The sequence below is a fragment of the Gopherus flavomarginatus genome, chromosome 2, assembly GCF_025201925.1.
Source record: "Gopherus flavomarginatus isolate rGopFla2 chromosome 2, rGopFla2.mat.asm, whole genome shotgun sequence".
Lineage (NCBI taxonomy): Eukaryota > Metazoa > Chordata > Testudines > Testudinidae > Gopherus > Gopherus flavomarginatus.
The window spans coordinates 64,871,314-64,887,467 of record NC_066618.1 but is presented as its reverse complement, the minus strand read 5'-3'; the positions used below and the strand labels follow the sequence as shown (position 1 = coordinate 64,887,467).

The 16,154-nt window shown below is 38.6% G+C and overlaps 1 protein-coding gene across 3 annotated transcripts in view; it reads left to right on the top strand.

Annotated features, from left to right (window-relative positions):
- Nucleotides 1–16,154, top strand: part of HNRNPA2B1 (heterogeneous nuclear ribonucleoprotein A2/B1) — a 17,419-nt gene extending 1,265 nt beyond the window's left edge. The window contains exons 1-13 of one of the 3 annotated variants that reach the window (XM_050938703.1): nucleotides 483–631; nucleotides 6,219–6,329; nucleotides 7,742–7,888; nucleotides 8,880–9,090; nucleotides 9,459–9,560; nucleotides 9,639–9,719; nucleotides 10,763–10,825; nucleotides 11,828–11,947; nucleotides 12,202–12,324; nucleotides 13,466–13,548; nucleotides 13,702–14,648; nucleotides 14,886–15,017; nucleotides 15,802–16,154. In XM_050938703.1, the coding sequence (XP_050794660.1) occupies nucleotides 557–631; nucleotides 6,219–6,329; nucleotides 7,742–7,888; nucleotides 8,880–9,090; nucleotides 9,459–9,560; nucleotides 9,639–9,719; nucleotides 10,763–10,825; nucleotides 11,828–11,947; nucleotides 12,202–12,324; nucleotides 13,466–13,527 (1,095 nt within the window). In that variant the 5' untranslated portion in view covers nucleotides 483–556 and the 3' untranslated portion in view covers nucleotides 13,528–13,548; nucleotides 13,702–14,648; nucleotides 14,886–15,017; nucleotides 15,802–16,154. Of the gene's footprint in view, nucleotides 1–482; nucleotides 632–6,218; nucleotides 6,330–7,741; nucleotides 7,889–8,879; nucleotides 9,091–9,458; nucleotides 9,561–9,638; nucleotides 9,720–10,762; nucleotides 10,826–11,827; nucleotides 11,948–12,201; nucleotides 12,325–13,465; nucleotides 13,549–13,701; nucleotides 14,649–14,885; nucleotides 15,018–15,801 lie in introns of those variants that run through there. The other 2 variants (XM_050938704.1, XM_050938705.1) reach the window with 2 other exon arrangements.

Sequence of the window (16,154 nt, the reverse complement as noted above, 5' to 3'; positions counted from 1 at the left end):
GGTGTTTAATTCCACTCGAGATCAAAACAGTTGAAGACAGTTATGAGTGGGAAGGGGAGCGAGGGGCAGACCACTGCGTGACGATGCATTTAAAAGTACGTAACAGTTAAGGCAGCCATTACTAGAAAGGTTGAGTCCTATTCTCAAACAGGGTTACGTAGACCACGAGGTGTATGGTACGCAAATAGTGCAAATTTAGCTTGTACAGCTGCGAAAGGTGCGTTTTGGTTCGCAGTAGTTAGTACATTTGCGTAATGAAAGACTTATTCGTAAAACTGTACGGTTTTAGCGCAGCTCTAGTAGTTGGAACTTTCCCCGTTAGTTGATGCGCTTGGTGGCGCAGTGGGCGAGACTTGGTGGTTTTCCGTAGCAGAGACGTTAGAGGGGAGGAAGGTTCTGGAAGCGCCGGCGGCGGTTTTGCTGGTGCGCAGCACAGGGAGGCGGGGGTCTACGCTGCGGCAACAGCGCAAGCGGAGGCGAGTCCTAGAGCCGCCTGACAGACCGTTTAACCGAGCTCCCGTTGCGCTAGCGAGCCGCGTGCGCCCTAGGGGTGACCATGGAGGGCAGTAAGCGAACCGGGTCTCTCTCTGGCCCCGCGAAGCGCCGGGATCAGGCCGGGGAGGCACAGATGGTAATGGCGGGGGCGGAGGGGGGTGAATGGTCCCGGGCCGGGGAGGGGAGGCGAGGCAAGGCGGCCGGGCCCTGCGGCAATGAAACTCCGCCTTGAAACGATGCAGAGGAGCGGCCCAGTTCCCTGGCGCAGCACCTCTCCGTGGCGGGAAGGGTTGGGGGGTGTCTGGGAGCAGGGGGTCTGGCTGAGAAGGGCGGTAGCTAGTTCTGTTCCGGCTCGAGGGAGAGGCGCTGCTGGGGCTGGGGTAGCCGGGGCCCTCGTCCGAGGGCGGGGGCCTGGTGGAGCTGCCGTAGCCGACCCTTGGCGGCCGGCCGGAGTTTTTCCCCTCCCCTCCCCTGCGGCATCGCACTCCCCAGAGTAGGCGCGCGCTCCCAAGCAGCGACCATTTTCCTTCTCTGTCCCCTCGCGGCTGCCCCAGTCTCCCGGCATCGCCACATGGCGGGCGCGGCGCTTGATGATCTCGGGCCTTTTCGGCGCCAGTCCTGCTGCCGCGTTGGGTGGGGACGCTGAGGAGGACTCGTGGGGTCGCATACGAATATGACTAGCTCCTTTTGAGTAGAGGTTGCGCGGTGTTGGGGGACCGGGGAATCTGTCCCCCCCGGCCCCGTAGGGGCCTCATCCCTCGGCGCTCCATTTTTTTTGGCGGGCAGCAGTTCTCGGATGCTGATCTGAAGCTCCAGTTCTTCTAACTCTGGCCGCCATTTTTGCTTATTACGGTCTTAACCTGCTCGAGTTCGCAACAGTTTAGAGCCATTCTTTCCGTGCCTCTGCAGATATTCTGTAAAACACATTTCTTGTATTTAGACGCTGTCTTCTCAAATAGAGGTTTCACGTTTCCCCACTCTTTGGAGATTGCCCACTCTAAGACAATGTCCAACGACATGAGGGAGACTCCTAGTTACTCATCAAAATCTTACCCATCATTCGTGTGCAGGGAAGATGCGTTATGGAGAGCTCTAAAGACCGCTTATACCCTATTCTTTTATTATAATTTTGTACAAAAATAGAGTTTTCACCAAGATTATAATAGAAGGTGGGAAAACCATCGGATGGCTTATGTCATGTGTATTTTATGCCAATTAATGTTAACTTCGGTATTAATTGGTGGTATTTGATTTTACCTGGAGGATTTCTTTTAAGTTGCCATATGAGGCACTTAGGCCTTGATTTTACATTAGACCAGTGTAGCTATGCCGACAGCTCCCTAGTGGAAAGTGTGTTTCTGTCATCAGAGTAATCTCTGCCCTTCTTCCTGCTAGAAGTCTCAAAACTGAGTCCATGTGCCATCCAAGGCATGGCATGGGGTCAAGTACTTCAACAAGTCAGTACTGTACTTTGGGACATGCTATTTTTGATGTACCATATAGTAATTAAAAGTTGAGACTCCAATGGCAAACTTCAGTCAAGGATGAGCTACAGAAATAATATTCTGAAGCATGTAGTCACAGTATGAAAACTTTAACACTGCAACTTAATTTATTTTTAGGTCACAGGATGCCTTTTTGCTGCTGCCTTCTTCCCTTCCTGAAACAGTTCTTTGCATATAATGTTCTCAAACTTTCTTAGTGTAAACATCAATATAACAGGGGGATTAGGCTGTTCACTTGGCTACCCGTTTTTCTTTCCTGGTCATGCTGCTGCCTCTTGTCTCAGTAGCATATTGCTCGTGTTGTGAAAATATTACAAAATTACATATATATATTTTAGCTGTCTTGCAAGAAACTAGTTACCAAGTGTTCTGCAGATCACCAGAAGTTTCATAGCCTAGAGTCTAGTAGGTAGACCAAGTGGGGAGGGACTATCTTTTATTGGACCAACTTCTGTCGTCTTGTCTCTCTGATGTCCTAGGACCAACACGGCTACAACAATGCTGCTTATTATAGTAATTATTTACATGGCTTGAAATACTTTCTGAAGATCATCTGTTGCCATTATATGTAATTTAAAAATACCTGCTTTGGTAGTCTGCTTACATGCCAAACGATAGCTATTTGATCTAAGTTTCATTAGCAGTCTGTTTCTGCCAAACACTGGCTCTGCTTTCCCCCACTCCAGTTAAGAGTTTGAAGTGAGAGTTCTTTGTGAAAAATAAAATGTTTATGCAAATATCTCATACCATGCAGTGGCCCAGTTATTCCCATTGACTAATGGTAGATCCAGGTCCTTTATGTTCCCATTCCTTTTCTTTTGGTTGTTAGCAACTTGAATATTGTGGCTTTTGTTTTTTTAAATTGGGATTTTTGGGGGTCTGTATATGGTTTAGTACTGACTCAGCTTTTGATAAGACTGTGTGTGGCTGCTGCTTTCTTCAGGCTTTGCAGCAGTGCAGTAAAGGAACTAGAATGATAAAATTGAATAGTGTAACTTTTTACATCATTGTTGCAAACTGAGCCTGAGAGAGGCAGCAAGATATGCAGCTATATCAAAAGCAGGTTTGGTGTTTTCTCTAATTTCTTTTAGCTATTGGGGCACACTTTGGAAGTCTTTAGGCAAGATCAAGAAGCATTTATTGCTCAATGAGAAAATTTAACTGGAAAATAAATTGAAGGGGATACTGCTTTTAAAACTAAGCAAAAAAAAAATTGTGTAGTGCCTTAAGTATTTTTTCAAATGCTCAGTATTAGTTTCTGATTACCTGTTAGACTGACTTTTCTTTCTCTCAACATGAATAGTGAAACAGATTAGCCAGCTACGCTTTTGTTAATAGTCTGGTTCTGGTCAGTATTATTAGGTTATTGTACCCTAGTCCAATGCTCCAGTGTTAGTGGTATGAAATATGCAGGAATTTTTTTGAAGTTATTTCCTTTAAAATACATACATAAATACTTCAATTTTTTGTTTATGTAAAACCTCAGTTTTTTACAAATTCTGTATTGGAACAAATTTGACCAAGCCAGTGTGCTTTTTTTTTTTTTGACATGTTTTTGAAGACTTGAAAAGTAACCCACTAAAATGGGTCGGTATTCCCAAAATTTATCATTAGTAAGTGTCTCTTCATGCCAAACATGAAGATTCTAAAGGAAAAAGGATCTAGCCTTTCAAAATTACTTACCCAAGTGAGTGGGTAAGCAGAATTTTGCAAGGGAAATTAAGTATCCAATATTGGGGCAAACAAATGCGACAAGGCATTCATTCCATCTTTTTGATGGTGTAAACTGCTCTGGAAACTTTTACTGACTCGAAATTTCTAATTGTGTTAATAACTGCTTCCTTTCCAAGGTAGTGATTCTTCTCCCGTTTCATAATAAACTCTTCCGCTGTTAATTGAGCTCTTTCTAACTTTTGGCTATTTGTATTATGGTAGCATCTTGACACCTCAGTCAGGATCATGGTACCATCATGCTTGACATAGTACACACAGTGAAAATTGTCCCTGATTCAATAAACTTCAGCTGTTGGCCATTTTAAGATAATTTGCTTTTATTCTTCATATATTGCTGCTTCAGTGTCATACAATATTTAATGTACTATGTACTGGAGTGGCCAAACTTTCTGACCCTCCAAGTCACATACTATAATTTTCAGAAGTTCAAGAGCCAGGCACACCTGCTTGAACTCCACTCCTACTGAAGCCCTGAGCCTTGGCATGTGTTTCCTGCAAGGCTGAAGCCCTAGTCTGGTAGGTGGAGGATAGGCAGCTCTCAGCAAGCTGCCCTTAGTGCAGAAGAGATGCATGCAGCTTGCAACCCTTGAGCCTGGTCTACACTGGGGGGCGGGAATCAATCTAAGATGCGTCAGCTTCAGCTGCGCTCCTCTCATAGCTGAAGTTGCATATCTTAGATCGACTTACCTCCCTTCCTCATGGCTCTGAATCGATGGCTGTGGCTCCCCTGTTGACTCTGCTTCCACCTCTAGCCCTGGTCGAGTTCTGGAGTCGACAGGGAGCGTGTTCGGGGATCCACGCGATAAATCGATCCCTGATAAATCGATTGCTAGCCGGCGGGTGGTGTGGATGTACCCTTGGTTTGGCCACCCCTGGTACATACCTTAGTTTTCTGATAGCCTTAATCAGCTAACTAGCAGAAGATAAATTTGCCTTTCTAAAGACTAGATCTTTATTGAAAAGTAGGTGTAAGTAGTTTTTGGAAAAAAAAAAAAACATATTGTATGACCACTTACTGTTGCTTAGAACTGCAACACATAAAATCTGTGTCCTTTATATAATTTCCCTAGAAAACAGCACCTGTATCTTACTCTAAAATAGCCACTTCCTTTATTGTATGCCTGATTTTTAAAAGTGGGGTGAGTTTTTTCTTTAAACTGAGTATGTGTCAAGTAAGAGTTGGCCTATGTTTAAAACGCTAGTTCAGAATATGTAGTCTCCTTTTCTAAGTTTTATTTGTTTTGTATAAGTTTTGCCTGGGATAGGCATGGCTGCAACTTTAAAACCTCTTTTGATTACAAAATAGACCTCAACAGCAAATGTTGAAATTAGACATGTATCTGTTTCTTTGAAGAGTACTTCAGATAAAATGAGGAAAGAAATAGTATTCTGCTTCCCACTTGGGGCCTGATCCTGTGCTGCTCCTACTCTCTCTGCCTTGGAACTTCTTCCCAAGACTCCTGCTTTGCTGTGCAGGGGGGAGGGAAGGAAGAGGGGGGCTAATGTCAGTATGTCCCCCTGCTCCTGCACCCCACTTACCCCATCTTCCACAGAGCAGGGGACACACACGACAGGGCTTAGGATGGAGAGAGCTTTTTGACAGCAGCAGCGGTCTCACAAGCTGATCTAATACACAAGGCAGTGTACTTAAGAGTAGGGTCAGCATACTTAAAGGGGAAATGCACCTCACTCTCTCACGCTCACTCACTCTCACACACACTGCGTGTGTGTGAATCTTTCTGTCTGCGATGCTGTCTCCCCTCCCTCCATTCCTGCTGCCTTGTAGAGAGAGTGAACCCTTGAGGGCTCAGCCAATTGCTAGTTCATCATTTCCCAGTAAGGCATTCCCTGGGAAATATCCCACCCGCTGACTCCTCCACCTCAGCCAAGCTTCTCAATCATCATCACTGTGTACCAGTGTTAAATTGTTTGTTTAAAACTTATAGCGTGTGAGAGTGTGTATGTATGTATATCGTCTGGTGAAAAAAATTTCCCTGGAACCTAACCCCCTCACTTACGTTAATTCTTATGGGGAAATTGGATTTGCTTAACGTCGTTTTGCCTAAAGTTGCATTTTTCAGGAACATAACTATGTTAACTGAGGAGTTACTGTAAAGAGAACACAGCTCATCAATTATAATCTTTTTTTAACGAAGATGCTATTGCAGGGAGGAAAACTTGATGGTGTTTCAGAGGGCACTTCTCCAGTTCTAAGATTACTTAAAACCTAATTTTCATTTTTAATATATTTCTGAGGTGAAGGAAGGTAATTTTGAAAAACAGAAATTATAAAGGTAGCTCTTGACAATATAATTTATGGGTCTGTATTGAATGAATGGCAACAATACAACTTCAAATCACAATTTTTTTTGTTGAAAATGAGTATTCATTGACATTTGTGAACATGTGTAATGTCAGACTGTCTTCTCAGACAGTACTATGGGAGAATTGCAAATGACATTAATACTATATTCTCTGAATTAGAGAGAAAAGGAGCAGTTTCGCAAACTGTTCATTGGTGGCTTGAGCTTTGAAACAACAGAAGAAAGTTTGAGGAACTACTATGAGCAATGGGGGAAACTTACAGACTGTGTGGTAAGTTGCATGTGCTAACCTATGCTGATAATGTGGACTTCGTAAAAATTGCTTTCCATTTTCTGAAGTACTTGTAATAGCAGTAGGTTACTGTTGTGATGTATTTATAATTTTTAATGAAAATATAAATTGGTGAGTACTTACATAACCCAGATACTTGAGGCTCATTGCCTCAGCCTTGTCTTTTTGCAGGAGGTCCACAAGTTGATTTCGTATTATGTATGTTGGGAAGGGTAGCATTCTTTTGTCTTAACTGTACTGTCTTTAATTTTTTTGAGGGCAAATGGAAGCATCTAGTTGATCCCTGTATGCTTCATGTGAAATCTTTAAAAAGCTTTATGTATAAATTGCAGTTGAAGTCAACAATTTCATGAACAATATGCATGATGGAGGGTAATGCCAAGTTTTCACTTTTGTAATGCAGAATTATACAATTCAAATACTTAATTTAATCAATATGGGTAACTGGGTTCAAACACCTGCATTTGTGTATAAAGCAAAGAAAATCTAAATTAAAAATATGAAGACGCATGCTCACGGCCCATTACTTTTGGTTTTTATCTTGTTTTAAATTTCCCAGAAATCTGATGTCCATTACAAAAAAATAGTCTTTTGCACTAATTTTTACCCTCTAACTTCAGGTTTTTGGGTTAACTTTGCAGGATAGGAGGATGGGGGTGTGGGGAGGAACAAATAGAGACACATGTTTGTCTCTAAAGTAAAAGCAGGTTTAGTCTCCATTGAGCGGGTTGGTGGAGCCGGATGTTCTGGCGTGCTTTTTTTTAGGACTTGAACACACACACACACACACACACACACACGTGTTAATCTTCCACTACATTGCCTTACTTTAACAGACAGCTTCACATTTACATTTAGGTCTGGTCTAGGTCTAAAAATTAGATCAACTTAACTACATTGCTCAGAGTGTGTGAAATTTGACACCCTGTGAAACAATGACCTAACCTCCACTGTAGATGCAGGTAGGTCAATGGAAGAATTCTTTCATCAACCTAGCTACCCCTTTTTTGGAGAGGTCTATTAACAACATAGATGGAAAAATCCTTTGGTTTGGTAGGAAGCATCTGCACTAAGGCATTATAGTAGCACAGCTATAGCACTATAGCTGTGTCCCTATAGGGTAGACCTACCCTTAGACATTTTTTATTAGTAACACATCTACTTAATGTAATGTATTACATTTTCTTAACGTAATGAATATTTTCATGTACTTGAGTGGTCCAAAATTTAGGTGAAAATTGATTAAAAACCTAATAGCGTTCGTAAAACTGGGAAATTTTTCTGTAAAAATTTGTCAAACTGAAAATTAAGGGCCTTACTTATACTTGGCTGTAGCGGTAGTATGAAAACTTAGTAGGGGAACAATAAAACTTCCTGATTTGCTTTTGCAGGTGATGAGGGATCCTGCAAGCAAACGATCAAGAGGATTTGGTTTTGTAACATTCTCCTCCATGGCTGAAGTTGATGCAGCCATGGCTGCAAGACCTCACTCAATTGATGGAAGGGTAGTTGAGCCAAAACGAGCAGTAGCCAGAGAGGTGAGCAAAGTACTGAAAAGCCAAGAGGCTTTACGTTATGAAAGATTAATGTCTCTGATTTGGTGAGAAACTAGCTTATTCTTACTGATAGACATTTCAGTGCTTACTAATGTAATTAAGAGGCTCATAGTTATGGACACATGCCTTTTTCCTCTTTCTTCTTTCTTTCCATTTTTAAAAGCTTTACAGCAGTACACATTGCAGAGGTTGACTTCTGCCAGTTTGAATTTAGGACTTGATTGACAGAAGCCATTTCAGCTTTTTAGGTTGAGTGAGTGCTCTATTGGTGGGGTCTTAAATATCAAAGATCCCTACTGTTCAATCCCTACTGTTTCAGGTTGGATTTCCTAGTCAAAGAAGAAGCGTTTGGGGAGCTGTTCTTTTAGGGACTAGAGATAAAGGATGAGATTCTGGCACCACTGAAGACAATGGGAGTTTTGCTGGTGACTTCAGTGGGGCCAGGATTTCACCTAAAGTTATCTGTCACTTAAAAAATAGGCAGACAAATTAGGTGAAGTTGTCTGGAATTTGAATACAGTTGGTTAAAATTAAAAGGACCCAGTCAGTTTATAGATCACAGTTCTGCCTGAAAATTTGTTACTTGCTATTCTTGCAAGTAAATGTGAGATTTCTCCTAATTCAGTTTTATCTATCTATATGTAATATGTTTAACTTTATACTTTGATTACACTTCATATATAAATCATTTTCATTCTTTCTGTAGCATAGTCTGTTCCTCTTTGTTTAGAGCTTTTCATGTAGCAACCAGAGGTAGTTGCTTTAAAAAATAGTAAAATGATTGTAAAATAAAAAAAAAAGGCAGAGGCATTCCAGATAATATGGTTTACCTAAAGACATTATAAACTCACTTCTTAAAATTGATTAGATTTCAAGTTGACTGTCTTTAAGATCATGATAAAGAGTTCATATGCAAAATTCTCTTCACTATCTTAGTAGTTTTGAAAACAATATTTTTTTAAATTCTTTCAAGGAATCTGGAAAACCTGGTGCTCATGTTACTGTGAAAAAGCTGTTTGTTGGTGGAATTAAGGAAGATACTGAGGAACACCACCTTCGAGATTACTTTGAGGAATATGGGAAAATTGACACTATTGAAATAATTACAGATAGACAGTCTGGTAAAAAGAGAGGTTTTGGCTTTGTTACATTTGATGACCATGATCCTGTGGATAAAATTGTATGTAAGTAAACTTCATTCCACAATTTAATCTTACAATATTGCTACTTAAGGACTTGATATAGAGAACACTTAAGCATGTGAGTAAGTTTTTAAATTTAAATTTAATTGGATTACTTACATGCATAAACGTTTGTAGGAACAAGGCCTTAGTTTTGAATCTTCCATTAATAAATTTGATGGAGCATGCAATAATACTACCTGAAATTATCATGTCATCTTTATAACTTAGACTTCTGGATGATTGGAATTGGTATTGCAAAAATGTGAGGAGGAAAAATTAATTTTCTTCGACAATTTAGCCATTCCTGAGTTAAACTCTAGAAGCAATGTTTATTGCATGTAATTTCTTAATTTTTTTTTGATTTACAGTGCAGAAATACCACACCATCAATGGCCATAATGCAGAAGTAAGAAAAGCTTTATCTAGACAAGAAATGCAAGAAGTTCAAAGTTCTAGGAGTGGAAGAGGAGGTATTTGAGTTTCACTTTATGCTCTTAGGTTCAGTTTTCCTATGGTACATACTTAACAGGAATCTAAAATCATCCTAGGTAACTTTGGCTTTGGGGATTCACGTGGAGGTGGTGGCAACTTTGGTCCGGGACCAGGAAGCAACTTCAGAGGAGGATCTGGTAAGGCTGCCAGGCTTATCATATGTGTTTTGGATTTCAGTTTGCTCTGTAGGTTACTACCATCGACTGCATTATTGGCAACAAAAAAAACTTCTTTTAGGAAAGACTAATAACAAACCTCTTAATATGACAAAACTAACCTTTTGTGATTAGTTTCTATTTTGTTATTTCTAATCAGAGTAAATGTATGAAGTCAGTGTTATTGATGTTAGTACACAATACAAAGAAGCGTTGTGACCTTGTCTGAAGTAATCAGAAGTTGTTTTGTAAAGAAAAAAGCAAAAATGGTCCATTTTAGAGAATGTATACAAAGTAATAGAACATTGCTAGAGTAAATTATTTTAAAGTGGGCTTTTAGGTATAGATAATTGTCAAGGTGGTAGCTTCCTGGTTGCCAATCTTCAGTTCAAGTTCAGAAATACAACTCTTCTTTAAGAGAAGATTATTTAAGGTGATGGTTGTATGCCTTGTTTCTGACGTGTGCATATTTCTTGGTTTAGGGTGCATATGTCTGAAGTTTTTACATTCAAATAATCCAAATGAACAGAAAGCTTAAACTAGTTTAAATCCATTATACTTTTTCTAATATATACTCCCTTAGAAATGGCTGTGGGCCCCTCTCTTTAAAAAGGGATGAGGGGGGAGGCGCAAATTAAGTACAAGAAATACCAGTCCTCAAAGTGATTTTATTTATCCTTAAAGAAGATCAGTTGCAGTTTGGAAACTACTGTAAGATTTTGAAATTGCTATGTCAGATGAGTACAGCTGTTTATAATGCTGAAATTTCATGATCTGTGTTTAGGGTATTATGTTTCTCCTGCAAGAGAGACACCAGTTTTTGAAAGGGTCATACACACAGCATCTGCTTGTATTTGTAGGTTTAAAAATAAACTGGTTTTTGTGAGGGTTTTTAATATAATTTGTCATCTCAATTTTAAAAATTTAAAGTATCTTTATATATTTTTAAACTCCAGCTCATTATTGAAAGTAAACTTTTTCTAGTCCTGTACAGATGAACTAAAACAAATACTTATTTTCAACAGATGGATATGGAAGTGGTCGTGGATTTGGTGATGGATACAATGGATATGGTGGAGGACCAGGAGGTTAGTATAGGCTAGTGGGTTTTTGTAACTTCTCATACTTGGAAAAGGTTCTATATTTTCTGTTACTAATTATCTTAAGCAGTAGAGCCATATTGATATGGTTCAAGAACAATAAATAACTGCTGATTTGTTTTAATCCTTGGTCTTTAACTGTGTGGTTTGCCATATGTCCCTCATCTCCTGCCCCTGAAAACCTGGTTTCTATCTGCAGGTTTTTCTCATTCTCTTTTTCAGCCCTATTTTTGGCTATCTCACTCGAGTGCTAGATTATGCTACACCTAAAGACCTGCACTTGCTGATAAGTGTATGCAAGCATAGCCGGTCTGGTGGTTTTCCCTAAGGCCTTCTTGCATTCAAATCCATGTTTCTCATTTGGAAGTATATAATATTTTTGCCACACTACTCCAAGTAATTCGTTCATCCTGATGGCTCATTTTTATGTACAATTTCCTCCCCCCCCCACTCCTGAACCACACACTCAAAGCCTTCACCCTAGTAAAAAATCACATTTTGCACTGAGTTTTTCCTTTCTATACTAATGTTTTGTGTTCCTTTTATGACTTTGTGCAGAAAGTCTGTCAAAAGAACTGGTAAAGAAAGTTAGTGACTTTTTAGAAACTTGAAAATTTAGTATTAACTGCAGCTCAGTGTCACTCAGCAGCGCTTTCCTAAACCAATCAGCTTTCTGAAAAATTCAGGATTTATATAAAGAAAAACCATGTCTCTTTAGATCTAAATATCATGCATTGGTAACATTTCTATTTTAACCTTAGGCAAAAACTGCAGTCAGACTAAACAGTTAAGGGGGAGTATATAGCTTTAAAATTTTCTATTTGTAGAAATCGCCTTTCAAAACTTCCTGTTGGCGTTTTTGTCCTTCAGTAGACTGATGCTGAAGAAAACTAAAATCTTAAGTCTTAGCAGAACGCTCTGTGATCTGAGGAATAGTACAACTGATATTTATAATGTAAAGTTACTATTTAAAGACTTATTTCATAATAGGTGGCAATTTTGGAGGTAGTCCTGGTTATGGAGGAGGAAGAGGAGGATATGGTGGTGGAGGACCTGGATATGGCAACCAGGGTGGGGGCTACGGAGGTGGTTATGACAACTATGGAGGAGGTAATACATTTGCTTAAAACATTTAACTGAAAGTTTTTGTTTTAGTTTTGGATTAGCCTGAGCAAGATTGACTTGAGAACATTTTACTTCATAAGTGTTGTCAAAACCAGTATGCTATTTTCTATGGTCAGTGAAGAAAAATAATTGACTTTAGTGACAGACATTCCTCTTACCCTTTTTTTGAGTCTTGATTTGTTAGGTTTGTAATAACAGAGAAATTCTTACATATAGCTCTTTTTGTGTCAATAATATAGGCAATTATGGAAGTGGAAACTACAATGATTTTGGAAACTATAACCAACAGCCCTCAAACTATGGTCCAATGAAGAGTGGAAATTTTGGTGGTAGCAGGAACATGGGGGGACCATATGGTGGAGGTATTGTATATGTCATGGGTTGAATTGGGACCAAACTTTTCAGTAGCCTTTTGATCCTTTTGTAGAGACCAGGGGACACGAACCAGTTAACCTCTGTAGAGAATTGCTGCATAGTTTTTTTTTATAAATCCCACTTGCCAGCAAAATTTTAGAGCTAATAAGCAATAGTGCAAAGAGTGGTAGTGGTTCTGTGAATGCGCCCAAAAAAACCATAAATTGTCAGCATTAAAATAGTATGATTTCAAACCGCAATATCACTATTTGGTGTGAAGACCAGTTTTCTCGAAGTAGGAACAATTAGGTTTTTGTGGTGTGTGTGTGTGTGTGTGTGTGTGTGTTTGTTTGCTGATTGTACTTGGGTCAGGTATGAACTCTTCAGTGATCTGGTCAATATAGAGTTTTGGGATACTAAGTTCATGCACGTGAAGTCTGTCTGTTTTGTAAAATATGATGTAATATCACACTTCTTCCCTGCTCCTCACAAATTTTAATGTTGGTAAATGTCATAGGGATATCAGTCAGACAATTGTTAGTTTTGGCAATGGGGGTTAATTTTTTATCAAATAAGCCTCCTCTTTACATCCCTTAGCATTAGTTAGAGCGATGTGAACAAATTATTTACTATAGTAGTAATTACCACCAACTCCCTACTCTCAGCTAAACTTTTTGTTCTTTCTCTCTCCCATATTAGGGTCACTATAATATTTCTGCCTTTTTTCCTTTTTGGTCATCAGCTTCTAAGTAGTAATGCTTTACATGTGCAAAGCACACACAGGGAAATTTACTTCAGACCAGTTTTTTGCAAGGTGTAGTATGTGGGTGGACTCATGTACCCACATAATACAGGTTGCAGGATCAGGCCCCAAGAGTGTGAAGCATTAATTTCCTTATTTGATTATATGTTTAAACCATTGGAATTTCTCTTGCTGCAAGAAGCTTGTTTTGTTTTCAAAATGTGATTATCATGTCAGTTCTTGGGATAATCTCTGAGGACAATTACATGTTAGCTTTATATTCAAGGTGGTGTGCACATTGTCATCATGAATTAAACTGAATATTATAATCTTGTAAATATACAGTATATGTGCCTGGATTTAAAAAATAAAGATGTAAATGTCCTCTTCCTGTTCCACAAATGCAGGAAACTATGGTCCAGGAGGCAGTGGAGGAAGTGGTGGATATGGAGGGAGGAGCCGTTACTGAGCTTCTGCAAACTTGCCATGGGTAAGTATCTTTATAAGCGCAAAAATTGCAGTGTTTCTTGAGACTTAGCTGCAGGAGTAAAAGCTTTTTAGGATCATATTATCTTTCCTTTAAAAATTCATTAGATGGATAATTTCATAACCTATTTTTTACTCTTTACTTCTGTTGAAACAGGCTTCACTGTATAAATAGGAGAGGATGAGAGCCCAGAGGTAACAGAACAGCTTCAGGTTATCGAAATAACAATGTTAAGGAAACACTTACTCAGTCATGCATAAATATGCAGTGATATGGCAGAAGACACCAGAGCAGATGCAGAGAGCCATTTTGTGAATGGATTGGATTATTTAATAACATTACCTTACTGTGGAGGAAGGACTGTAAAAATGCCTGAGACAGTTTCTTAGCTTTTTAATTGTTGTTTCTTTCTAGTGGTCTTTGTAAGAGTGTAGAAGCATTCCTTTGATAATGTTAAATTTGTAAGTTTCAGGTGACATGTGAAACCTTTTTTAAGATTTTTCTCAAAGTTTTGAAAAGCTATTAGCCAGGATCATGGTGTAATAAGACAGACATAACGTTTTCCTTTTAAAAAAATTTAAGTGCGTGTGTAGAGTTAAGAAGCTGTTGTACATTTGATTTAATAAAATAATTCTAAAGGAAATACTGTGTAATTATAGATTTTTTTTAAAAAAATATATATATATATATATATTGTAAAATAAGGCAAGGAGTGGGTAGTATAAGGTCCCACAAATAATACAAAGCTGTTGTTGTACATGTAAAATTAAATGCTGGTCAGAAAAAGTATGTTGTCTGTAAATTATCAGGTTTAAAATATCTAGATAACTTAAGGGATATCTCTGCAAGGAGAAACACCTTTTTAGATCTTTTAGATGCTGCTTCTTCAATGGCAAGGAAAGGAAATATCCCCAGCGAGGTACTCTTCCAGGGACACAGGTCTAGTACAAGAGAACTCTTGAAAACGGCACTAAGTTCAGCCAGTCTTAAAAAGCTGCGCTGTATTTCTGCAAAGCTTTAACTACCGTAGTTTTATAAGGATGCCAACGAAGGCTGAGGGGTGTAGAGCAAAATAGTTCTAAGCTTCAGTTAAACTTCTTTAGGTAAGATCTTATTTACTTTTCCTTTCTTAATGTTCCAAAAACAAGAAACTAATACTATATGACAGTCTCTTTCAGTATAGTGGTTATCATATGTAGTTTAACATAGCAATGAATTGAGTTAACCATTACCAACTGAAGAGAGTGTTGTGAATCCTATCTTTTTTCTTGTATTAAATTTTGACATGTTTTTTTTTAAATTTCAGCTACTTAACATATTTTTTTCCTACTGGAATCTAGCTTTGATATGAGCCATCGACAAGCATAGACTGCTGCTACTGTACACTGCTACAGTTGAACAAATGAGACCTGCAAGTGTCCGTTAGTAAAGTTTTTGCAAGGGTTCCATACCCCGTGTTGGTAGTTAAAATGGTAGGTCACAAGTTAATTAAATTATAAAACTTCCTTTACACTCCGCATCCTTTTTATTTTTCTTTGGGATTTTGATGGTTACAAATGCAGTGAAGATAGAACAGTTGTACAGTAGTGTTATGCAGCTGGAAGTGAAATGTACTGCATCTTTCTATTCTGGCTTCAGTATTTTATATAGCACATTGCACCCTGAAGGATCCCAAGTAACTTTAGATTGTTCATGTAATAGATGCATTTCAGTAGTGAAAAAAATTCTCTACCTCTAGTAAGGAATATGACATCCATTCTTCGTTAACGCTGCATAGTATTTCTTTAGGAGGACAAGTGAAAATGTCTTCAGTTGTAACTACAGGTGGAATTTTAGATACAACATTCTGCATAATTTTATTACCTAAATTGGAATTTGGCTAGGATACTGAGGTTTCCACTGTCTCTTTTTTAGTTCTTACAGCTAATAAATCTTAGTGTCAGATTCTGTCACCCTTAGACTCTTCTCATTGAAATCAGAAAGATTTTACATGATATCATGCTATTCAGCATGTGTTAATTGGTAGAATATAGTCCCTAGGTTATTTTTTTGTATTGGTTTGTATTGGTTTCCTTGCCTGAAACAGGCTGCACATCCAAAGAACAGATATACAAGTAACCAAAGGTGTGTTCCTTTTGTGTTCTGTAACTAATGAATTGATTATAATTTTTGAAACTGCTGAAGTTCCCATAGGTAATATGGATAGACATACATGATAAACCTCTTCAGATACACTTTTTTTTTTCCCTTTGGCAGGAAGGTGCCATGCTGCAGGTAACAAATGAAGAAGTGGTCAACCACAGACATGCTTCAAGAAATAAGAAATTCTGAATCATCAGAAAATAATTGCTTTTTCTGGCTTCATTAAAAATCTATAGGTTAAATGAATCCTGATAATAAAACATCTCAGTTAGTGCAGCGTCCTGTAATGCTGGGTTTTTTTAAAATGATAGTAATAAGAACTGTCTGTAAATCTCTCGAATAAAATTCAGGTGGGCTAGGAAAAGCAGACCTCTAATGTTATGAAATAGCAAATCTTCTGTGAAGAGAAACATTAAATATATATTTTTAAGTATTCATAGCTTTAAAATAAAATATTTTATACCAAA